The 24,142-nt window shown below is 36.1% G+C and overlaps 13 protein-coding genes across 13 annotated transcripts; 8 read left to right on the top strand and 5 right to left on the bottom strand.

The window, feature by feature from the left end:
- Positions 1 to 29: 29 nt before the first annotated feature.
- Positions 30 to 1,391, top strand: RKM2 (protein-lysine N-methyltransferase; the record flags this gene model as incomplete). Its single annotated transcript, XM_022820580.1, has 1 exon — positions 30 to 1,391. The coding sequence occupies one exon, from the start codon at positions 30 to 32 to the stop codon at positions 1,389 to 1,391; it is 1,362 nt and encodes a 453-aa protein (XP_022677030.1).
- A 77-nt stretch (positions 1,392 to 1,468) lies between these two features.
- CBS2 (Cbs2p) lies at positions 1,469 to 2,581 on the bottom strand (the record flags this gene model as incomplete). Its single annotated transcript, XM_022820579.1, has 1 exon — positions 1,469 to 2,581. One exon carries the CDS (start codon positions 2,579 to 2,581, stop codon positions 1,469 to 1,471), a length of 1,113 nt encoding a protein of 370 aa, XP_022677029.1.
- Positions 2,582 to 3,129: 548 nt separating this feature from the next.
- CAB5 (putative dephospho-CoA kinase) lies at positions 3,130 to 4,101 on the top strand (the record flags this gene model as incomplete). Its single annotated transcript, XM_022820578.1, has 1 exon — positions 3,130 to 4,101. The coding sequence occupies one exon, from the start codon at positions 3,130 to 3,132 to the stop codon at positions 4,099 to 4,101; it is 972 nt and encodes a 323-aa protein (XP_022677028.1).
- Positions 4,102 to 4,287: 186 nt separating this feature from the next.
- Positions 4,288 to 5,706, bottom strand: REF2 (RNA-processing protein REF2; the record flags this gene model as incomplete). Its single annotated transcript, XM_022820577.1, has 1 exon — positions 4,288 to 5,706. One exon carries the CDS (start codon positions 5,704 to 5,706, stop codon positions 4,288 to 4,290), a length of 1,419 nt encoding a protein of 472 aa, XP_022677027.1.
- A 902-nt stretch (positions 5,707 to 6,608) lies between these two features.
- Positions 6,609 to 8,621, top strand: MSS116 (ATP-dependent RNA helicase; the record flags this gene model as incomplete). Its single annotated transcript, XM_022820576.1, has 1 exon — positions 6,609 to 8,621. The coding sequence occupies one exon, from the start codon at positions 6,609 to 6,611 to the stop codon at positions 8,619 to 8,621; it is 2,013 nt and encodes a 670-aa protein (XP_022677026.1).
- Positions 8,622 to 9,135: 514 nt separating this feature from the next.
- On the top strand, positions 9,136 to 11,736 carry VPS34 (phosphatidylinositol 3-kinase VPS34; the record flags this gene model as incomplete). Its single annotated transcript, XM_022820575.1, has 1 exon — positions 9,136 to 11,736. The coding sequence occupies one exon, from the start codon at positions 9,136 to 9,138 to the stop codon at positions 11,734 to 11,736; it is 2,601 nt and encodes an 866-aa protein (XP_022677025.1).
- A 304-nt stretch (positions 11,737 to 12,040) lies between these two features.
- On the top strand, positions 12,041 to 14,377 carry CSC1 (Csc1p; the record flags this gene model as incomplete). Its single annotated transcript, XM_022820574.1, has 1 exon — positions 12,041 to 14,377. One exon carries the CDS (start codon positions 12,041 to 12,043, stop codon positions 14,375 to 14,377), a length of 2,337 nt encoding a protein of 778 aa, XP_022677024.1.
- Positions 14,378 to 14,413: 36 nt separating this feature from the next.
- On the bottom strand, positions 14,414 to 15,325 carry ARV1 (sterol homeostasis protein ARV1; the record flags this gene model as incomplete). Its single annotated transcript, XM_022820572.1, has 1 exon — positions 14,414 to 15,325. One exon carries the CDS (start codon positions 15,323 to 15,325, stop codon positions 14,414 to 14,416), a length of 912 nt encoding a protein of 303 aa, XP_022677023.1.
- A 331-nt stretch (positions 15,326 to 15,656) lies between these two features.
- Positions 15,657 to 17,378, top strand: NUP42 (FG-nucleoporin NUP42; the record flags this gene model as incomplete). Its single annotated transcript, XM_022820571.1, has 1 exon — positions 15,657 to 17,378. One exon carries the CDS (start codon positions 15,657 to 15,659, stop codon positions 17,376 to 17,378), a length of 1,722 nt encoding a protein of 573 aa, XP_022677022.1.
- Positions 17,379 to 17,631: 253 nt separating this feature from the next.
- GPN3 (putative signal sequence-binding GTPase GPN3) lies at positions 17,632 to 18,447 on the top strand (the record flags this gene model as incomplete). The annotated part of the gene is made up of 1 exon (XM_022820570.1): positions 17,632 to 18,447. One exon carries the CDS (start codon positions 17,632 to 17,634, stop codon positions 18,445 to 18,447), a length of 816 nt encoding a protein of 271 aa, XP_022677021.1.
- A 202-nt stretch (positions 18,448 to 18,649) lies between these two features.
- Positions 18,650 to 19,816, bottom strand: HST4 (NAD-dependent histone deacetylase HST4; the record flags this gene model as incomplete). Its single annotated transcript, XM_022820569.1, has 1 exon — positions 18,650 to 19,816. The coding sequence occupies one exon, from the start codon at positions 19,814 to 19,816 to the stop codon at positions 18,650 to 18,652; it is 1,167 nt and encodes a 388-aa protein (XP_022677020.1).
- A 699-nt stretch (positions 19,817 to 20,515) lies between these two features.
- Positions 20,516 to 21,889, top strand: RVB1 (RuvB family ATP-dependent DNA helicase pontin; the record flags this gene model as incomplete). The annotated part of the gene is made up of 1 exon (XM_022820568.1): positions 20,516 to 21,889. The coding sequence occupies one exon, from the start codon at positions 20,516 to 20,518 to the stop codon at positions 21,887 to 21,889; it is 1,374 nt and encodes a 457-aa protein (XP_022677019.1).
- A 112-nt stretch (positions 21,890 to 22,001) lies between these two features.
- Positions 22,002 to 23,930, bottom strand: SLY1 (syntaxin-binding protein; the record flags this gene model as incomplete). The annotated part of the gene is made up of 1 exon (XM_022820567.1): positions 22,002 to 23,930. One exon carries the CDS (start codon positions 23,928 to 23,930, stop codon positions 22,002 to 22,004), a length of 1,929 nt encoding a protein of 642 aa, XP_022677018.1.
- Between the last annotated feature and the right edge of the window lie 212 nt (positions 23,931 to 24,142).

The raw sequence follows: 24,142 nt of genomic DNA, 5'->3' as shown, positions 1-24,142 counted from the left end.
GTGATTTGTTAGCGAAATGGATAAAAAATATGGGTTCGACGTCCAATAACAATGTTCAGGCGTTGCTAAAATGGCTAGGCGATTCTGATGGTTTCTATCTTAATCCAAATGTTGAAGTTTATGAAGACCGGGTTACAGGCCGTGGAATCCGCCTGAAGAATGGCACATTGCATAAGAATGATACCGTGGTGTCGGTTCCCAGCTCGCACCAATTGAATTTTATCACTGTGCTTCATTGGATACGGAAGTTTACGGATAATGAGACTGTAGATCCAGATATAGAAGCAAAACAGGAAGTGAAAACAGGATCAAAAGATCCAAGATACAGAGCTTACCGTCTGCTCAAACAAGATACGATTCAGGAGATGAACTCTTTCCAACTATTGTGCTTATTCATAATTGCAGAGTGGCTCTTGTTACCAAGATGGAGCAATAATATGGTATTTTCCTGGTGGAAACCTTTTTTCGATATATTTCCTTCTGACGAAGAAATGAGTGCAATACCTACGAAATGGGCCCTTCTTCATCCAGAAGGTCTGAGAGGCTCGTTTCTAAAATATTTGCCTACGGCATCCATGAGACATACAGAAAGGTTGTCAGAATTGCTGAAAAATGATTGGGTTATTTTGAAACCCATTCTTCAACAATGGAAAGAAGAATTTGTCGAGGTAGAAACACCTTCTTTGGAGGAGTTGTGGTCACAATTTGTTTATATTTATTTTGTGATAAACTCTAGGTGTTTGTACATGGAAATTCCAATGAAAACAGACATTAAAGATCACTTTACTATGGTTCCATTTGTTGACTATTTGAACCACACAAATGAAGTTGATGTGCATTGTTTCCCACGAGTAAATAACATGAAGAAACATGAATATGGAATTGGAGAGTTTTCTATACATACTGGAAATCACGAATATTCTATAAAGTTCGAAGAACTACTTTTGAACTATGGAGCGCATTCTAATGATTTTTTACTTAACGAATATGGGTTCACAACGTTGAAAAATAGATGGGACTATATTGACTTAACTCCAGAAATAAGCACTCTATTCGACGACTCTCGTGATATTGATTTTCTAAATGAAATTGGATATTGGGGAGATTTTACTATATCTGAAGGAGACATTAGTTATAGGATTTTGGTGGCTCTTTCTTTGTTATGTTGCAAAGACCGAAGGAAAACTGAAAAATTCGCTTTAGGATATATCTCTGAAGAACTTTTTGAGCCAAAAACATCATTGATTATAAAGAAAATCTTAACGAATGTCAAACAGAAATATCTGAAGATATTAGATGATTTAAAGACTATAGAAGCGGAAGACTGGTGTAGGTGGAATTTAATAAATCTCTACGAAAGCTATAAATCAATCATTGAAAGTAATTTATAATTTACTGCTTTTAGTTCCAGTAAGAGAATAGAATATGATACCTTAATTTAAGAATATCATTTACCCTATATAAATATTTACAAGTCCCATGTCAAGGGTTTATCTTTCAGTGTCTGAACTTTACCTCTAACCAGTCTTAGGATAAGTTCGTTTTGAGGGATAGAGATACGTTTATAAGTGGCAAGCCCGACAAAATATCCAGTTAGTTGGTTGATGTTGGTCTTATTTAGAAGTCTGTGCTTTTTAAGCATGCTTGGTGTCAAAAACCTTCGATCATGTAAATGTTTCTGAATTACTTTTTTTAATGTAGGTCTATGAAAGACAGTGTCATAATGCTTAACATTTCGCAGGTATGGATACGTTATATTTAAAACGTGCATCTGTTCTGCTAATAAATCATCCACCATTTGGAAAAAGAACGGTGAGTTCAATAACTCTCCGTATAATTCGCATTCTAGTAGCATAGCTAAAGGTTCCACGCATGATTCAACTAGTAGTCTTTCGAATTTGATTAGCATGAAATCTCCGTATTGAAAGAATGATGGTTTGAAGATATGGTTATCATTTTGGTTCCAGTTTAGTTTTTTTATAAGTTGCATTAGAGGAGAATTGTTCACCCATTCTTTAGGAGATTCTGAAAGATAACTGTACGATTCAATTCTGCTCGGTACTTTAGTGATACTTAATGGAATCGGTACACGATCAATTCTCAGTGCAAAATCATCTGCGGGTTTTATAATGTCTAGCTCATTGTCAATATTTCCAAGGAAAATGTTGGGTCTTTCATCTTCTTTTGTCCATATGTTCTTATTGATGAGCTCTAGAAGTCCAAATCCTGGATTTATAAGTAAAACATTAGAATCCTTGCGAAGACTACATTTGTACTTTTGTAACGTGATACTAAAGGATTTATTTGATACTTCCCCAACTATCAGATTATCAATGGATGACAGTTTTCCTGTTGCCAATTTTGGAGGCGCGCATGAAGCCATGAATTGTTTAGTGTCTGGTATTTTACCAAATACAGTTAATTTAGAATTTTGATCTGTAAAGTTCGCTAAATGAGCGGGGTCCTGTAATAAAAAAACAATGTTTGGAACGGTTGGTTGATAAGGTATCTTTGCAATATCAAATACCAATGCTGATGTGACTACGGATGAACCCGTTGCATAAACTCTGGGGAGTAACATGGCTTGGTACTTGTTTCTGAAGCTTTCCTAATAACCACACAGTTATGCTATTCCCAAAAATAAAAATACGCAGTATACTATGGATCAGCCCTGACCAAAGTACATGCAGTTGAGAAAGCGCTATGTGACGTCGGGTAGTAGTTAGATATAGAATTTCACTTGTGAGATTTATTTACGCTGTAAAGAATCATCAATTCTCACGACGAGTTATTTGATTCAATTTCACTTCTTCAGAATTTTTCATATTTCTCCGACATAATATAAAAATGCATATGGATAGAAAATGGCAAGGTAAATTCAGTAAGTGTGTTTTACTGGCATATTCCACAAGTTTGTGAGAAATATTAGATTTCTACATTTAAGAAGTATTTGGATATATCTAAGAAATCATTAGCTGTCCATAAGTTCTTTGACTGCTACGAAATTATATTATTATCGATAAAAAAAGTGGATCCGCTTAGAGCAGTGTTTTGTGTTGGAAAGACTTTTTTGTACAGATAAAATACATACGCTGGATTAATTTTACTATATATCTGTTTTCTTTGTCAATGTTGGTGATTGGATTAACTGGAGGAATAGCATGCGGAAAATCAACTGTTTCCAGTAGATTTAGGGACCACTATAGAATACCAGTGGTAGACGCTGATGCGATAGCAAGACAAATTTTAGATCCTGGTGAAAATGCTTACAAAAGAGTGGTTAGATATTTCTCGAATAAAGTGAACAATTTAGTGTTGCCTGATGGTAGCATTAACAGACCAGCTTTAGGTGCATACATATTTTCGAATCCTGAAGAGCGTAAAGTTTTAAATGGAATTACTCATCCAGAAGTAAGACACACTATTCTATTAAAGATTCTGACCCATTATCTTAAATTTCATTCAATGTGCATATTAGATGTGCCCCTTCTTTTCGAAGCTAATTTGGACATAATATGCGGACTTACAGTTAGCGTTGTTTGTAGCCGAGAAATCCAATTAAAGAGGTTATTGGAAAGGAATCCAGAATTGACAAAAGAACAAGCGCTGGCTCGCATTGACTCACAAATGAACATTGATGATCGCATAGCTCGATCAGATTATATCATCGATAATAACGGTGATATAAGGGAACTTTACGGGAATATTGAAGGTTTATTGGCGTACATTAAACCATCTTCCGTAACAGTGTGGTTAGAATACTTTCCACCATATGGATTTATAGCAGCCTTATCAGTAATCTTATCAAGGTATCTGAAACAACGGTGGCCGGCTAAATTTGTTAATAACCGTTCGAATAATAATGATAATAAAGGGAAAAACGAGGACAACAAAGAAGAAGATCGCAACGTGCCAGAACATAGTCACCGTGAAATGGAGCTAAATCCAAATGATAGTACTGCAAAGTTGGTATCAATAAAGCAGGAAAATGTAAAGCCAAAAACAACAACTAGTGTTTTGAATGGAAACAGCGATTCGACGGAATTAAACACTCGGAAGAGAAGAGGAAGTAATATAAAAGTTCTCCATCATAGCAAATAATTATATTGATGAATTCCCAGAAAAATAAACATGCTGAGGCTCATTATTAGTACAATTAACTATATATATATATATATATATATAATATTAGACGAAGAGTCGAGGCATATAACAAGATAAGAGAGAAATTAGACATTTCAAGTCACAACAACCCTCGCTATCTTAAGATGCTAGTAAATAATCAAATCATTCGAAAAGCTCATACGTATCATCGTTTTCTGACGTATTCGGCCTTATTGGATATGTATTTGGATTAACTTCAGGGACTCTCTTGTATGGCAATCCTCCCCGATCTTTCCTTAGTAGTAAGGAATTCTTGCCAAATGCACGAGCCACAATAGGGGCTCTCTGTTTCTTTTTGGATTTGGATGAATCTTCTTCTTCTTCGATATGGACAGGTTCCAATGCAGGTTTGTTTAAATCAGGACTAAAAGATGTGAAGTTCTTCATTAGGGAAGAGGGAGCTTGGGTCGAAAGTTTGACAGGTCCGTTTTTAATTTCGCTGATATCTGAATTTTTAACTCCTTTAATTTCAATAATGAGTGGACGCGCACCATGACCATTCCACCCTTCTAAAATGAATTCTGCAGGTTCACCATCCTTAAATGGCTTTAGAATTTTTTTCAGCTGTTTTGGAGAAGCAATCAGTCCGTCGTTGGGAAGACCATCTCCAAAAATTGTGACTAATTTTGAATCATCTACAAATCTGATGCCCGTGAAAATTCTATTTCTCTTTTTATTTTCATTCTTGAGAATTGATACCAATCCGCTGGTGTTTGTACTATCCTTTTTAACTTTTTTTTCTATATGATGTTCTTCCGTTGGCTCAGGCGTAAGAGACCGCTTTAGTGAGCCATTAATATCTTTCGAATCTCTGCCATCTTTGCCATCTTTCTTCAAATATTTAGAGAAAGAGATTTTCTTTTTGTCTTCATTGGTGTCAAAATCTTGAATTAAGTTTTCTTGTATTAGATTCTTTTCTGGAGGTATTATTGCTTCTGAATTATTTTCAACATGCGGAAGTATATCATTAATTTGAAATTCTTCGTAGCCTACCTTCAGAAGAAGATCATGGTATAATTTTAAGTTATCTTTCAATGTCCCATCTATGATAGCTAGGTTTTGCACTGCTTTTAACAAATCATCTGCTTTAGTAAGTGACAACGAAGGTTTTTCTAATAATTCTTTGATAAAAGCAGATCTGTCTGAAGGCTGTAAGTATGGTAGTTCTTGTTGTATATATTCCAATGGCTTATCTTTGCTGACTTCTTGGTCTTTTTGTATCCTTTCCTTTTTGATCTCTGCAAGCTGGCTCATGTAACTTAAATACATCCGTTTTAAACCTTCATACAGCTCTACATCAGCATCAGTCACACCATCTTTACGTTTCTCCACATGATCGTTATCCATACAAAATTGAGTGAAAGCTGAATCTAAGGAATCTATATAATTATCCACTACTTCCATCTGATCTTGTTTCAGCTCAGGCATGCTTTGGAATTGCTTAATGTCCAACTTCATCTTCTCTATTACGCTGGATTGTAACGCATGTGTTATATTTACCTTCTGTGGTATTAGATTATTCATCGTTGAGGTTGCTAACATGAAATGTGACGATGTTCACTTGAAATGTTATATTACCTGCAATGGCCTTCAGTAGTTATTTTGAATGTTTCTTCAATGCTAATCACACGAAAGTTAAGGAGAACTATAACAGTTTTTTTTCTGTAGATCGTACAGAGATCGCTAACAATAAAGGGAATAAAAAGAATATTGAGCTTACGATAATTTTATTGGCCCTTAGCTTCGCTCGAAAACGGCTAGTAGATAATAAACAATAAAACAATGATATACGCCACTTTCAAATCCAAAAGTTCAAAAAAGGATGCAAAAGTTAAATTGTAGTGCGAAAACACAGAAGTTTCTTATAAACCCTAATGTTCTCTCACCAATAGGGCTTCTCTGATGGAATGATAGTACCGTCGGTAACAAGAATACAAACTTGTTACTCCATGTTAACTTTATTTTAGTTGCATATAACAAAGCGAAGTTTTTTTTCGTACTTTTCCAAAATTTGGAAAATGCTCAACAAAGAAATTCAAAATTTCGATCACGTGATTATCAACTCCTCATTTTACTGATACGCCATATGTTGTACGAGTTATTCGCCTGTTAGTTGAAGAAGATTACCAACTGTTTGTAGGGTAGAAAACTGCAATATGCTCTCGAACTACAAGCTCGTTCTTTGTTACAAAAAACGTTAAATAAGGACTGTATGTACAGCACCCACCGTACAATAGTCAAAATTTCTTTTAGTCTTTTTGGGCTCTACGATGTTTTTTTGGACTTCAGTCCTAAAAATTTTCAAAGGGAAAAGTAGTATTTAAACAAGGTTGATGAGATGCGATGAGCAGTTGCAGAACAAAGTCTAAAGTGATCCTAAAATTAAACTTTATCTTTCTTCCTATAAATCCTCACGCGACTTCAAGATACATCTAAACTATATAATGTTGTATCTGAATCGTGTTTCCAGATACGCTTCTGGAGTGAAAGGACTAGCCATCCAATTCGCTAGTCTAAGGTCTATCCATACTACCTCTGTTATTGGCATTCAGCACTCTTCAGTGCTATGTGAAGAGAGAGGCTACAGGGCTCACAATAAAAAGAGTTTTAAGCCTAACGATAGAGGATTTAGAGACAGCGGTAATAGGAAAAACTACCGTGACCGTGGTCGTCCACAATCATCCAGATATAATGGTAGTAAGTCGAAATACGATAGAGAAGAAAGTGATGTGAGCTCAGTATTCAAGGGAACTGATTTCAATGTTACCACTCTTGGTCCAGAATCTTTTAAAGAGACTGTAACGATTGACTCGTTGTTGAAAGAAAACTTATTGGATGAAAGTATTCATCGTGCCATTTCTTCTATGAACTTTGAATCATTGACTCCTGTTCAACAACGTACAATCAAGCCTATTTTAGAAAGTTCTAACGACATTGCAGCCAAGGCAAAAACTGGTACAGGGAAAACCTTGGCATTTTTAATTCCAATATTCCAACATTTGGTAAAGACAAAGTTAGAAGCTCCCACTGCTGTAAAGGCCGTCATAATTGCACCTACCAGAGATTTGGCCATCCAAATTTCTGCTGAAATTAAACTGCTACAAGATAGCAATAATGCCTTAAAATCTTATCACTACTCGACTTTGATTGGTGGTACTAACCTTGACAAATCGTTGATGGATCTTTCTACCAATAAACCAAATATTATAGTTGGTACTCCTGGTCGGATAAACGATATCGTAGATAGAGTTGGTCCTCGATTTTTCAAAAACGTTGACTTCAAGGTTGTAGATGAAGCAGATACTTTGTTGCAAATTGGATTCCTAAAAGAACTTTCTATGATTTCAAAAAATTTGAACGAGCTAAATGTACATGCCCCAGATCATATAAGAACTTTGTTATTCTCTGCTACCATGGACAAAAGTGTCAAAGAGTTGGCACGTACCATCTTTAATAAGAAGGAATGTACCTTTATCGATACTGTTGATAAAAACGCATCTGAAGCGCATGAAAGAATTGAGCAAAAGTTAGTTATCACTGAAACATTTGGTGATAGTATGGTTGCTCTCATTGGATCAATTCAAGCCCAGTTGGAAAAAAAGAAGAACTTCAAAGCAATCTTATTTTTACCAACAGTGAGGTTCGTCGACTTTTTTGGCGGAGTATTGAACCGCTCTCTACCTAAAGATATGGATATCATTAAATTCCATGGTAAAATCGATCAAAAGAAAAGAACTAAATTGGTTGGAAGATTCAAGAGAAGTAATCACGGTCTCTTTGTTTGTACAGATGTTGGTGCCCGTGGTATGCATTTCCCAGATGTTGAGCATGTGTACCAACTCTGTGTACCAACTCAATTACCAAACTATATTCATAGAATTGGGAGAACTGCTCGTGCCGGTAATGAAGGTGCTGCAACTATTTTCTTGTTTAAAGACGAACTTAAGTTTGTGGACCAGTTAAAACGTTCAACCAACGTTGTTATCAAAAATCAAAGTGATTACCATAGAAAGGATGATGAGCGTTGGGAAACTATTGCGTCCTGTATTACTAGTAACCGCGATTTCCCTGAAGCGTTGAAAACTATTGTCGGTTTCTATAAAGGTGCTCAAAGTGAATATGGTTTCAGCTCTAAGGCTGTTGAAAATATCTTACGGTCATATTCTGAATTGCATGGCGATCCTAGCGTTCTACTTCAATTTACACGTCATCAGTTGAATAACTACTTTTCAAACAGAGATTTAGGTAATGTGGCTGATCTCATTACTGTAAAAAAATCATACTCTCATGACAATAACCGTGGATTTGATGATGATTTCAGTTCCTACAATTCCAGACAAAATAGCCACAAGCCAGATCGTTTCACTAAGAGCAATCGCTTCGAAGACAGAAATGTTCGTTCAGATTCTCGTCGTAGAAACAATTATTCAAAGAGTAATTTCTCGTTTGACAATTGAGCAGAAGTGTTTTAGAAGATACACACGCGCATACCCCTGATATTTTACCTTTCTTCTCTTGCATTGCAGATTTTGAACAAAGTCAGCAAAAGTTTAATCGTTGAAGTATGGTTTTACACCATATTGTGACATGATGAAAAATCATCTGAATTGTAACATTAGAACGAAAGTAGGTCATTGTCCTATCCCTTTTCATGTAAATATCTTTAGATATCATCTGTATATAAAAAAGACTGTTTCACGTCTGTTGTCTTGAATGGCTCAACCTAATAAAACAGCGGTGTTTTTGTTTTCTTAAATACTATAACATTTTATGACGTTTCTTTGAAATTATGGGTAAGGAAGGCATAGAGAGATTTTCTGCAAGAAAAATCAGCAATGATATAACATAATAAAAAATATTATTAAACCAACCAACTAAAGGGATGTCGAATTAATCCATTCGACAGAAGTGGAAACAACAAAATTATTCTGCATCATAGTGAAAACAATAGCAAATTCTTTTCAAAATTCGATGGCTGTGAAGAGCGTTACTTTCTTTGCATCCCATGAATGTGATGCACGACTTAGCATCAAAGTCATCAATTTAGAAGGTAGTAACAGTTTATTAAAGCAATCACAGAAATACACAGAGCCAGAGCTTTCAAAAAGAGCATCAAATGTTATCCCTAACAGTGACATGTTTGCCTCACTACAAATTTACGACAAAGAAAGTGGAAGAGATCTCACAATACCTATCTGTACAAAATATGTTCCCTTTAAGAATGGCAGGGTATGGGAACAGTGGCTGACATTGCCGGTAAAAATACATCAGTTAAACATGTCATCGATGCTACGAATAAAATTATGGGAATTTAACGGTGATACTAAGATATTATTTGGTCTTATGGAAACTCCCCTTTTCCGTTCAGAAGACTCGACTTTGAAGCGTGGTAAGGAGGTATTCAAATTTATAAAGGACTCAAGTGAATATGCAAGTCCATATAACGATGAACATATCAAACTCATTAATGATTATGATACTGGTGAACTTAAAACTTCTCAATGGCTTAACTCACCCGTTTTAGAAGCACTACAAGAAAAATTAAACAAAGGTAAGTTACCTATAGGGACATTTAAGTTCACTATTGAGCATGCGGTAACTCAAATACCTATAGTATATACTTCTAGCGAAGTCGCAAACCCTCAAATTAATATCCCAACATTTCATAATTTGGAGAGGAGTGATATTAATGAAACTTCCGGTAAGACTGAAACGGAAATCAAAATCTCTTTGGGCAACTCCCATGATTCAACGCTATTCTTTTACGACCCCGATCAATACAATACCGACTTAGTGGAAGAGAAATTCAGAAGATTGGAGCGTTCATCAAGAGAAACAGACATAGAAAAATACATTAAACCAGATGCAAAGAAAAGAGATTTGTTGAATGCTATAATAGCGAGTCCGCCTGGTACTAAATTGAATGGACATGAAAAAGGGTTGATATGGAAGTATAGGTATTATCTATCGAACAATAAAAAGGCTCTGACAAAACTTTTACAAAGTACTAATCTTTCAGAAGAATCAGAAATCAAGGAAGTTCTCGATCTTATGGATATTTGGGCCGAAATAGACCTTGATGATACGATAGAATTGTTAGGTTCGCAATATACTAATCTTTCAGTTCGTTCATATGCAGTGAACAGATTAAGGAAAGCATCTGATAAAGAACTTGAACTCTATTTGTTACAATTAGTACAGTCAGTATGTTTTGAATGTACGTCAACATTATCAGATAAATCCAGTAGTGAATTCACAATTGTTGATATAGATAGATCCAAAAATGAACAAGACCATCTAGAAGGTAACTCTGGAGCTATTTCCGATACGTCTCAGTTTTTAGCTGATACTTTTGACAAAAACTCGATTATGATATCCCCGTTAGCTGAGTTTTTAATTAGGCGGGCCATTAAAAACTTCAGGTTAGGAAATTTTTTCTATTGGTTCTTGAGATCGGAGTCAGAAAGAAACACTTTTTTGGTTCATATTCTGGAGAGCTTTAGAAGTAGACTATCTGAAAGGTCAAGTAAAATCATAGACGATCAGATTACCTTAGTTGATATGCTACATCAATTTTGTGAAGAAATCAAGCAAAGTAAAGAAACAACTGCAAAAAAACAAGAACTTCTTCTTCATCTGATTTCTTCTCGTATGAAACCACTTTTCAGAAATAAATCGATCACGTTGCCGCTAGATCCTGATGTTATTGCTGTAGATGTTATACCTTCTTCATGCAAAGTTTTCAAAAGTTCGCTGTCTCCCTTAAAAATTACATTTTTAACGACAAAGGGTACTCAATACTCTTTGATGTTTAAAGTTGGGGATGATTTAATCCAGGATCAATTGGTTGTCCAAATTATCAAGCTCATGGACCAGTTATTAAAGAACGAAAACGTCGATTTGAAGCTTACACCATATAATATCTTAGCCACAGGTAAAAATGAAGGCGCTATTGAGTTTATACCCAATGAAACAATGAGCAGTATCTTAAGTGTACATCATGGTATATTGAAATACTTACAAAAAACGTACCCATCTGAAACGGAAGTTGATGGAGTAGAACCATGGGTGATGGACAATTTTGTGAAATCGTGTGCTGGGTATTGCGTAATTACTTATATTTTAGGTGTTGGTGACAGACACCTTGATAATTTACTAATTCAACCAGACGGTAAATTTTTCCATGCGGATTTCGGTTATATACTAGGATACGATCCAAAACCATTTCCTCCTTTAATGAAACTTCCTCCTCAAATCATCGAAGCTTTCGGGGGTACAGACTCCGCAAACTATGACAAATTCAGGTCATATTGCTTTGTTGCTTACTCTATTCTTCGGAGGAACGCAGGTCTCATAATTAATTTGTTTGAGTTGATGAAGACTTCTGATGTTCCTAATATAAAAATGGACCCGGACGGTGCTGTTTTAAAGGTCATAGAAAAGTTCGCGTTTGACCTTTCAGAGGAGGACGCTACCATACACTTCCAGAACCTAATCACTAGTAGTGTCAACGCATTGATACCTCTAGTTATAGATCATTTGCATAACCTAGCTCAATATTGGAGAGTATAGTGGATACTTCACGCTTTATAGAGTACTTAATTTGTTAATTGATAATATGCTTTACCTTCCTATATTGTCACGTGTATTCTAACTTTTAAGTGTTTCAATATTTAGAACATATGAAAACCCAAACTATTCTTTTCCATCCTTTCTACCTTTAATATCTATTCCTTTAATGCTAACAGGTACAAAGAGCACGATAATAAACTACTTGACTCTTCATTACATCAGTAACAGTTCTGGATTTAAACTTTAGACGGCGCTATTATATTCAACCCTTCGCATTTAATAGCCTGTTGTCTCATTTGATGGCATGAAGATGGATTCATTCTTTTTTGGATCTTTTTTGACCAATAATTCAGATCCGAGGGCACCTGATTTTAGAAAGCCTACCACAAGAGTAGCTACAACTCAGCTTCTCGTAGCATCTTTACTAGGTTTTTTTGCTTTTCTCTCTTTCTCAGTGTTACTCAAGAAGTTTCCTAGACTTTACGCAAGTCGAAAGTATAAAATTGGTAATTTACCAACATGGGATGAGACTAAACTTTTCAGTTGGATTGGAGTATTATACAAGATAGATGATAGTCATGTTCTAGAGTTTTCTGGGTTGGACGCCTTTGTGTTCTTGGGGTTTTTTAAGATGTGCATAAAGCTTCTTTCGATATATTGTGTGATATCAATGACTGTCATATCACCAATCCGATATCATTATACTGGTAAATACGATGATGGGAATGATGAAGGAGTAATATACAAGCGTATTTTTTCAAGAAAGTCTAGCGAATTTGATGAACCTAACAATAGCCCTGAAACAGCAGAAATGTATCTTTGGATGTATGTTATCTTCACTTTCTTTTTCACTTTTCTTGCTCTCTATATGTTGGTAAAACAAACGAAGATGGTTGTTAACACCAGACAAAAATACTTAGGGAGGCAGAATACAGTTACTGATAGAACCATTAGGATAACAGGGATACCCATCCAGCTTCGAGATGAAAAAGAATTAAAAAAAAAAATTGAAGACCTAAAAATAGGTAAAGTTTCTTCCGTTACCATATGTCGCGAATGGGGTTCTTTAAATAATTTGTTTCATTATAGGAAAATGATATTGAAGCAGTTAGAGTTGAAAATAAGTGAATGTCCATACGAGTTCCGGAATGCAATTTACAATGATGAGCACTATACTTTGGGAAGACAAAGAAATGATATTGAAAATGGTATGGAAACTCAAAATGTAGACAACCAAACAGAAGTTATTTCAAATTCAGAGCCTGACAATAACGAACTTTTTGGGGAAATTCAACTCAATAAAAGACCAGTTATCCGGACAGGGTTGTGGGGCTTGTTTGGTGAGAAAGTAGATGCCATAAAATACTTACAACAACAGCTTGAATTTATTGATGAAGAAATAAAAGAAGCTCGTAGAAAAAACTACTCGCCAACACCAACAGCTTTTGTGACAATGGACTCTGTAGCAAATGCACAAATGGCAGCACAAACGGTCTTGGATCCACGGGTTCTATATTTGATAACCCGGTTGGCTCCGGCACCTCACGATATTAACTGGGATAATATTTCTTTGTCTAGACGTGAAAGGTTATTCAAAGTCTACTCTGTTACTGTATTCATCGGAATTTGTAGCGCGTTTTTGGTTATTCCAGTGTCGTACCTTGCAACTTTATTAAATCTTAAAACAATCTCGAAATTTTGGCCAAGTTTGGGTGAATTCTTGAAAAACAATGACTGGGCTCAGAATGTGGTTACAGGTCTATTACCAACATATATTTTCACTCTATTCAATGTTGTGATCCCATATTTCTATGAGTTTCTGACTAAAAGGCAAGGACTATTATCATATAGTGATGAGGAGTTATCCCTTGTCTCTAAGAATTTCTTTTATATTCTTGTCAATTTGTTTTTGGTTTTCACTTTGGCAGGTACAGCATCAAATTATTGGGGTTACTTAAGTGATACTACGAAAATTGCGTATCAGCTTGCAACATCAGTCAAAGAATTCTCCCTGTTTTATGTGGATTTGATTATTTTTCAAGGTATAGGTATGTTTCCTTTCAAATTACTATTGGTAGGAAGTTTGATTGGCTTTCCATTTGTGAAAATCCAAAGCAAGACACCAAGACAAAGAAAAGAGCTTTACAATCCACCTGTTTTTAATTTTGGCTTACAATTGCCACAATCCATTTTGATCTTCATAATTACATTAATTTACAGTGTTATGAGCACCAAAATTTTGGCATCAGGTTTGGCATACTTTATCATTGGTTACTATGTTTATAAATATCAACTTATTTTTGCGATGGATCATTTACCTCACTCGACAGGAAAAGTGTGGCCTTTAGTTTATAGGAGGGTCATATTAGGCCTTCTTCTCTTTCAATTGACTATGGCCGGTACCTTGGCTGGTTTCCAAGGAGGTTGGGTTTTATCATCGTGCCTATTCCCATTACCTCTTATTACGTTAAGCTTCTGGATTGATTTCGAAAGAAATTATCTCCCATTGTCCAAGTTCATTGCTCTAAGTTCAATAAGAGAACATGAAAGAGATAATTCAATGGTTTGTAGCACTAATGATGTCGAGTCATACGAGTACCCATTATTAGTGGCTCCTTTAGAAGGGCCAATGATGGAATGAATGGGCTAGTCTATTTGCTTATTTTATGTATATACTTTATAAGTATAGGCTCTTCTTAGCGTTCATTTTAAAAAGCATAAGTTTATATTCCCAAGTCAAATAGCTCTTTGTTAAGCTAGTGTCAAATCCACTTACCATTGCTATGAGCAGGATTTGAATCAAGCAGTATTGTAATATCAAAGTTGCTGCAAGAAAGGAGGTAATTTTAATATAAGATATTCTGGTAACGATGTGAACCGCCTCTATAATATATATGTTGGCAAGCATTTGGATGATAGTCGTTGATAGGAGAGTATCATAAGGCCATATTAGCATCAAAATGGGGAATATCTTGGCGCTATTTGCAATAGTGATAGTATAATGAATAATATCATGTCTTATTTTATAAGTAGCATTCCATTTCCAATATTTAATGAGTAAGTGACAGAAAACAAAATGGAGAACAAGCATCTCTATGATCACTTGCAGGAAGAAGAAAGTATATTGCCTCCAGATAGAGGAATTGAGAATCTCACGAATCATTAACTTATCGGCCACATGAAATACCGACTGGTACTTCAACATTTGTGTTTCTGCGGCCATCCAATGAAGATAAACCTCAAAAGTAACGATAAATATCTGTAGCCGATTCAATTGGTCATACTTCATTAACCAATTTTGCATATTATTCCATAAAATTTTGATACGTTGCGATAAAGTGGAACCACTTGCAGTACTTCTATCCCATTTGTGAAACTTCGCTAGATGTAATTCTAACCTATTAACAGCCGTATGGAGGAAAGCACCTTGTTTAAGCAACAATAGATCTATGAACAGTAGCACCGCATCGAACTCCACGTATTTATCTACTATATGTGAGCATTGTGGACAATCCGTAAGTCTAATATGATTTCCTGGATAAATCACATACAAAGAATCTATGGAGCAACCACACTGAATACAAATCATTGACCCTCTTAAAAACTGAGGAAACTTTTCGCTAATAGGTTAAACAGATATTTCCATCACTCCTTCACCACTACAAGTTAATTTTGGTCTCGAATATCCTCGCTTTGTGACAACTTTCTCTAAAAACTTCGTTACATCGCTTTATATCATAAAGGTGACAACTTTCTTTAGTATTAATTTCATGAATTATTTTTTTGTCATATCAAATAAAATGCACTTCATCTCATATAATTGAACAAAAGAATGATTGGGTTCATTGAAGAACACATACCTATAGATGACATAGTAGACAAACGAATTGTGTATCTCATTATTAAAAAGAATAGGACTCATGGCCTACTCCCGTAATCAGACACCGTGTAAGTATTTCCAAGCCGGGAAATGTCTTAAGGGAAATAATTGCAACTTTGCACACGTTTATACCAACGGAAACAATGGTGGGAACAACAAAACAACAGGTCTCCAGAAGTCTACGGAAGAAAAATATTTGGATCTCACTAACGACAGGAATCTAGATAGGTATACAAGAGAAATTGAGCTTGATATGGATGATTATATGACATTTGCTTGGGCTCCTAATGGTAGCTCATATGGCCTAGCTGCACCCTGTCCGCTAAATGTTATAGCAAACCGAGATTTCTCATCGGATGAATCTCGGTTTCAGTATTGGCAAAGTATTAAGCAAGGGAAACAAGGACAATATGAGATGGAAATTACTGCTAGACGAAAAGATATGGAAAAATGTGTCAACTTTGTTAAGAGTGAAGCTAAGAAAGCCGCTCGATATGTTCAATTGTCAGCTAGAACTTACAGATCAAATGGAACCCTTCCGTCTAAGCCGTTTATAGATCATCCATTAGATCTTACTGGCCAATCATATAACACTAACAGTCCATTTGGATCTGTTCGCTCTAACCCTTTTGCGAATGTTGGACCCTTTTCCTCTATGTCATCCAATGGAGCACCTCCCTTTGGGCAGAGTGTTGCTAGCACTAATATAGTGTCTTCTAATTCCAATAGTACAATTGGGCAATCCCCATTTGGAAATATGGGGGCGCAAATTGGTAATTCTACTTCAGTTTTCGGAAAGCCCGCTTTTGGATCCACAGCTGCTGCTACACCATCATCTCCGTTTGGCCAGAATTCAAATGGCAATAGTATTAATAGTAATAATAATGGCAGTTCCAATACACCAGGTTCCTTTGGATCTCAGAATCTAGCTTCGAATACGTTTGGGAAATCAACATTTGGCGCTCAGCCATTTGGTAATCCATCGTCTAGTACTGGATTTGGACGTCCTCAACAGACAACAGACAGTTCCTCAGCCTTCCGCAAACCGGCATTTGGACATGGTGCTTTTGGTCAACCTTCATTTGGTCAATCAGCCGCTCGACAACCCGCATTCGAACAGCCTGCATTTGGTACGTCTTCTTTCGGACAAGCAGCTACTGGTCAATTAACTGCCAATCAGCCAGCATTCGGACAGTCTGCATTTGGTACTTCTCCTTTTGGACAAGCAGCTATTGGTACTTCTCCTTTTGGAAATACTCCGTCAAGTCAAACTGCTTTTGGGACATCTGCCTTCGGACAAGCAGCTTCCGGACAATCGCCTTTTGGAAAACCTTTATCCGGTCAAAACACTTTTGGAACGTCTGTTTTTGGTCAAGCTGCTGCAACAAAGTCTGCCTCTTCTCAAATCGGTTCCACAGGCTCTCCGTTCAGCCAATCTAATGCCAGCTCTAACCCTAATTCGGCTACCCAAGTTTCTAATAATCAGAACAACACAAATACTAATTTCAATTCTACTGTACAGCCGTTCCAATCAATCAACAACGGATTTTCTAATAGCCCTTTTAATATGCAATCTAATTCGGAAAATTCGGCAGCTGGTATTCAGGGATCTATATCGAGTTTCGTTCAAGGTTTGGAAAACAAGTCAGAATTAACAGCTATATCAGATCTCTCTGAAAAAACGATTGCATTATTTAAAGCACCAAAATTCGAGTTGGGAAATATACCTGAAGTGCCTCCACCTCGTGAGTTGATTAGTTGATTTTTTTAATAAGCAGTTAATCATTATATAAGTTATATAAATATGTTGAATCATACCCTGGTTTGGAAATTTAACGACAATCCATCTCATCTCATCTCATTTCAAAAAGAAAGAAATCCTTTAAAAATAATAAAATAAAGTGTGCTTAATAGTTGAGATAGAAAATACAAAACTGCGGAGCACTATTAAGACTAATAGAAGCATACAGGATAGCTATAGTTCGTATTGCAGCAATCAGGCTAAATATTAACATATGTCGAGAGTGGGTGTTTTAGTTTTAGGCCCTGCAGGTGCTGGTAAGTCTACTTTCTGTAATTCTATCATTACTCACATGCAAAGTATCGGCCGTAGAGCACACATTGTAAACTTAGACCCTGCAGCAGAGGCAACGAAGTATGAGTTCACTATAGATATAAGAGATTTGATATCTTTGGAAGATGTTATGGAGGAATTCGGCTTGGGACCAAACGGTTCTTTGATTTACTGCTTTGAATACTTGCTCAACAATTTGGACTGGTTAGATGAAGAAATTGGAGATTATAATGATGAATATTTAATATTCGATTGCCCTGGCCAGATCGAACTTTATACGCATATTCCAGTTCTTCCCACGATTGTTCGTCATCTTCAAAACCAATTGAATTTTAACCTCTGTGCAACGTACTTACTTGAAGCTCCATTTGTAATAGATACCTCGAAATTTTTCAGTGGAGCTCTAAGTGCCATGTCAGCCATGATTCTATTAGAATTGCCACATATCAATATTCTCAGTAAGTTAGATTTGGTAAAGGACTCGCATAATAAGAAGACCCTAAAGAAATTTTTGAACCCAGATCCATTACTATTAACTGATAAAGTGAACGAAGAAACTAATCCAAGATTCCATAAGCTAAACGAGGCAATAGCCAATTTGGTTGATGACTTTGGCATGGTGCAATTTTTACCACTAGAAGCAAAAAATACAGAAAGTGTAGCTACCATATTGAGCTATATCGATGACGTTACTCAGTGGGCAGAGGCACAAGAACCTAAAGAACCCAATGATCAAATCGAGATAGATGATATGTAATACAAGATAGCAAAAAATAATAAAAAATAAGAGGAGCACACTCAAAAGCAGTATTTTGTTTATTCATTATAATCTTCAGTATCTGGCTCAATATGGAAATGGTATTTTAACAAATATATCTATTGACCATATTTATGCTAATCGTTTTATGTAGTTTTAATAACTTCGCTCATCTTAGAGAGGACCAGAATTGTTCTTTATATTAATGTAAACCTTTTTCAATTAATAAAGGTATATTTTGGCAGTCACCCAATACTATTAGATCGCAACCCTTTATTAATTTTTTGATATTTGGCGAAGGCTTTTCACAATTGATCCATATTACACTACCTTTTTTTGATCTGACTTTTGCAGCAAATTGTTTTACCATTTGCCTGACACCTGGTATCTGGAGGGAAGTTCCCACAATCAATAGTGTATCAGGATTACTCTTTAAATCTTTGTTCATAATATCACTGATTATATCACCTTCTGGATGATATTCGTTATATAAAATAACATTTGGTTTGAGTTTTCCGATCCCCTGTAGCCGTTTGCCACAAATAGATCTAGCAGATTCGAATTCTTTACATTCAGGACATTGTGGCACAATTTCTCCAGTTTCGGCTTCCTCGGATATTTTGAACATAGATGGATCCATATCATACACCTTTTTACATTTCAAGCAGGACATGTGCTTTATGGAGCCGTGTAATTGAACGATAATCGAGTCATTCTCATTTTTTGAAGTCATAGCAGTTGATGGAAATTTTGTTTCTAGACCGTCAATATTCTGAGTATATATCCGCTTGACTTGCTTATTTTCCACCAAATTGTTAATAAATTTGTGGTACGAAGTAGGTTTACAGTTCGACGATAAGTGATATAATTGGCTCATCAAGTTATTAAACGATATTGACATTGAGTTTGAAGAATAGACATTATTGAAATCAAAAAGATCTTTCCCTGACTTAATTTGCGGTGAAGTAGATTTCAAAGTAGTAAACAATCCATCTGATGATCTAAAATCGGGGATTCCAGCTGCCACCGACACTCCTGCACCTTGTACCACGATAATCTTCTTGGAGTTCGTTAGAACAGATATTAGATATTCCGCATCCTTGTACATGTTCTTTGCTGATCCTTCGAGGTAAGCGTCTAAAGGGAATAGACTATCTAATTCAGGTCTATATTTCACTTTTGATCTTCTGCATCTTGTTTTAGTTTTGGCACAACATGACACCTTTTTCACCTTCTGTAGCTCATTTATCAACCTCTTTGGTTTCACAGACGGTTCTTTTAGTACATCTGTACTTACATCATGGTTTTTCACCGAAGAAGGTGGTGGTGTCAGAAGAGGATTGTAATCCTTTCTAATGGGAGACTCCATTGCTTTCGATCTATGTAATTTCTCGGTAGGTACTTTGATCCAATAGTTACAGATTCAGTTTATCTGCAGCCCACTTGTCAGTGATTTTAACTCAATTCCTCCAGCTATTTGCTAACAATAACGTGAAGAATTCTATCATTTATCGGTATGCCCTTGTGTTAAGTAAGTACTATTATTGTACCATGCAGAATAATCCCATATTCTGAATATTCATTCCTAATTAGGAAAAGTTATTGGGGTCTCTTGAAAAGAAAGTAGCTAAACCAAGAAAAGCACCGAATTAAAGAAGGGCTACCTACCATTTTGCTGTAAAAGATGGTATTATTTAGTGTCGAACACTTCAATAGGTGATCCAGCAGCAACTAAGTGTGTAAACCTTATATTCAGAACCACCTAAGCACCCTGGCATACTGAGTGGATATACATATTTTTATTTATATAGCCTTAGGATATTACAATCACGTGATGTTCTACGTATATAGTGATTTTGGCTCAAGAAATTCCGGAAAAATAATGAAGTGTGGCCATTCTGCAATCAAAAGTAGGTAAGAAGAGGTTGTTGCAGTTTCTATCTTTTACTCTAAATAAATCCTCACGTTGGAGTAACGCTGTCAACTTAACACTGCCATTCGAACACATTTCAATTGGAGTTGTGGTCAGATCTCAGTGAAGATATTCTTTGGCAATAAATAGATAAGAATGGTTCAAATCAACGAAGCGCAAGAACAGTCAACAGCAGCTTATAATCGTACAGCAGCACATACCCATATCAAGGGACTAGGCTTGGATGAGTCTGGTGCTGCTAAGCACGTAGAGGGAGGTTTTGTTGGACAAGCAGAAGCTCGTGAAGCTTGTGGTGTTATTGTGGACTTGATCAAGGCCAAGAAAATGTCCGGAAAAGCAATTCTTTTGGCTGGTGGGCCATCTACAGGTAAGACTGCTTTGGCATTGGCTATATCCCAAGAATTGGGACCTAAAGTCCCATTTTGTCCGTTAGTTGGTTCTGAATTGTATTCCGTGGAAGTCAAAAAAACTGAAGCCTTAATGGAGAATTTTAGAAGAGCTATTGGTCTAAGAATCAAGGAAACTAAAGAAGTTTATGAAGGTGAGGTGACAGAACTAACCCCAGAAGAAGCAGAGAACCCATTGGGTGGCTACGGTAAGACCATATCACACGTTATCATTGGGTTAAAGTCAGCTAAAGGTACAAAAACTTTGAGACTAGATCCAACGATATACGAAAGCATTCAAAGAGAAAAAGTTTCTGTTGGTGACGTTATTTACATTGAATCTAACACTGGCGCTGTTAAAAGAGTTGGTAGATCGGACGCCTTTGCTACTGAATTCGATCTAGAAGCTGAAGAATACGTTCCATTGCCAAAAGGTGAGGTTCATAAAAAGAAAGAGATAGTACAGGATGTGACCTTACACGACCTTGATGTCGCTAATGCAAGACCACAGGGTGGTCAAGATGTCATTTCCATGATGGGTCAACTTATGAAGCCGAAGAAAACTGAAATCACAGAGAAACTCAGACATGAAGTCAATAAAGTTGTCGCAAAGTATATTGATCAAGGCGTCGCAGAACTCGTCCCTGGTGTCCTTTTCATTGACGAAGTTAATATGCTTGATATCGAAATATTTACTTACTTGAACAGAGCTCTAGAATCAGATATTGCTCCAGTGGTAGTGTTAGCTTCGAATAGAGGTATGATCACTGTACGTGGTACCGAAGATGTCATTTCTCCTCATGGTGTTCCACCGGACTTAATTGATAGACTTTTGATTGTGCGTACTTTACCATATAACAGAGAAGAAATAAAAAGCATCATATCAAAAAGAGCTACTGTTGAAAGTCTACAGGTCGAAGATGAAGCGTTGGAATTTTTAGCTACTTTGGGAACAGAAACTTCATTACGTTATGTTTTACAACTCTTGTCTCCATCCGGAATTATCGCGAAACTTGCGAACCGTTCCGAAATCAAGGTTACGGATGTTGAAGAAGCTAAATTATTGTTCTTAGACGCGAAAAGATCGACCAAAATCCTAGAAGAATCGGAAAAATATTTGTAACTTCCTTGTACTTAAAGAGGGTAATTAATTATATCCTATCGAAGTAATTGTTCGATAAATTGTTATATACTTCAAAGTAGACTCATCAAGTGTGTAAGTTAAAAATCGTAAATCACTTTTTCAATCCTGAAATCTCTTTCAAGAAATCATTTGGAGTTACTATATCGGTACTGCCGTATATGACCTTTTTATTGTTATTCTCGTGTTGGTGAACCCATTCTTGAAGATTTTGGTATTCGAAGTAGTTTCCTCCACCTATTATAAAAACGAGGGACTTGTTGTATGTTTGGCTTTTTGGTAGCTTTTCGTGGGATCCTCTGGTTATTCTAGGATCAAAATATAGATACTCGTTTGTGATGTTCAAATTCTTCTTGGAACTATTCAAGGGATCCATAATAGCTTCGACAATATTTGTTATAGGGATAGTTTTCTTCTCAGGGAGAAGTTTCTTTATCCCAGAAAGAAGTGATCCAACACCTTGAATTTTACCTTCAGTTAACCCATATAGTCTATTTGACAAACCAGAAAGTAACTGTGATGCATTGCCATCCTGAGAGTTTTTATTAGCAGATGTATTTGTTTCTAATGACTTGTTTTGTAGTGCCATAGAGGAGAGTTTAAACATGTGTCTAAGGTCGTAGATATATTTCAAAGCGGTAGTGTCATACTCAACGCTTTCAAAGTATTTCTCGACTTGTTGCACAAAGTCACTTGGCAATGTCTCTTGAGCTGTGAGATACATTATAATGTAGGTACGGACCTTGTCCTCAATATTATTCGTTCTACCGTCCTTAAGAGCAGTTAGAAATTCTTGTCTTGTCTTTGATGAGTCTGGAGACTGTTCTAACTCGAAGAAAGAGTCCAAACCTTTGCTTTCAAGTTGTTTAAGCAACCCGGCCAATACAGTCATGTGAGTGTCAATTGTGGCCTTTTTAGCAGTCAATTCTGGTAGCTTTTTTACGGCTTCTTGAATCTGTAGAGTGTCATTTTGCCCAGAAGGATCAAGATCTGTTAAATTACTAACACCTGTTTTCTTGGTAATCTCTTCAGCTTCTCTTTTATAATTGGAGAGTTCTGTTTCGACGTTCTCTACGGCATCTGGAAATGGTAAATGGGAGTTTGCAGTCCAGAAGAAGTCATGAGGGTCTATATCCATTTTTTTTGTTACATCTTCATTTTGCTCGTTGGTAGTTGTCATTGTAATTGTGTTTCGTGATAATTTGAATATGTCAAAAACCAAACATTGATATATCCAGGAGTGAGCAAACATTGACGCAATATCAATATTTCTATCAACTAAAACCAAAACAAGACGTTCGAAAGAAGTTGTTGTATTGGAACTTGATCTCGTTCCATTTACATAATCACGTAATTTAGCTTCTAGTTTCTGAGCAACCATCTCAGCCGCCCCTCCCCTTTGTGCTCTGATAATTGGAATAGTTCCGATAGTAACTATAGCATTGAATATACCACTAGCGATAGAATCACACAATTCTGTAATAGCATCTTCAGAGCTTTGTGGGCTATTAACAATCTTATAACTATCAGGAATTTCCAAAGAGAACATCTCCGGTTCAGTGACTACGAAGTCCAAATATTGATCGTATACCTGCTTTATGCGATCAGACTTACCAGTAGCAGAAGCTTTGCTTGCAAATGACTCTAATAAGTCCCTTTTTAATGTTGTAGTGAAATTGATGTAAAATTCTGAGTATTTATCCTCCTTCAAATCTTGAACAATCAAATCAATATTCACCTCTGTAGGTTCAACAAAATAAACAGCTGGTACATCTGGAAGTGGTGACCTTTGTTGAGTTATAACACTATGTACAGTAACGTTTGACTTCAATAAATCATTCACTCGCATAACAGAAGAAACAATTGCTGTACTTCTAGCATCCATAATAAGTACTTTCCAAGTAATTTCTTGTTCATCCAAGTTATCCGCAACCATTTCAGTTCCTTTATCTGAATTAAACGAAAGCATTCTCTGGATAGACATTATTTGCCTATCCCGCAAAGAGTACTCAGTGTTTGACATATTTCACTCGATTCTGTCGTGTATTTTCGCAAAACTATTGTATTATATGTCGTGCTTTCGACTTCAATTACGTATCTTGTAGGTGTTTTTAATTGCAAGTAGTGATATATAAAAAAGGTTACATCTTGAATGTTTTCATTCTTTTCTGTAATATAAAATAGAAGGCATTTCATACGTATCTAAAAGTGAAAATTGAAATAGAACAGACGTAG

This window comes from Kluyveromyces marxianus, chromosome 5, assembly GCF_001417885.1.
Source record: "Kluyveromyces marxianus DMKU3-1042 DNA, complete genome, chromosome 5".
In the NCBI taxonomy this organism is placed as follows: domain Eukaryota; kingdom Fungi; phylum Ascomycota; class Saccharomycetes; order Saccharomycetales; family Saccharomycetaceae; genus Kluyveromyces; species Kluyveromyces marxianus.
This window is presented reverse-complemented; position numbering and strand designations above follow the sequence as displayed.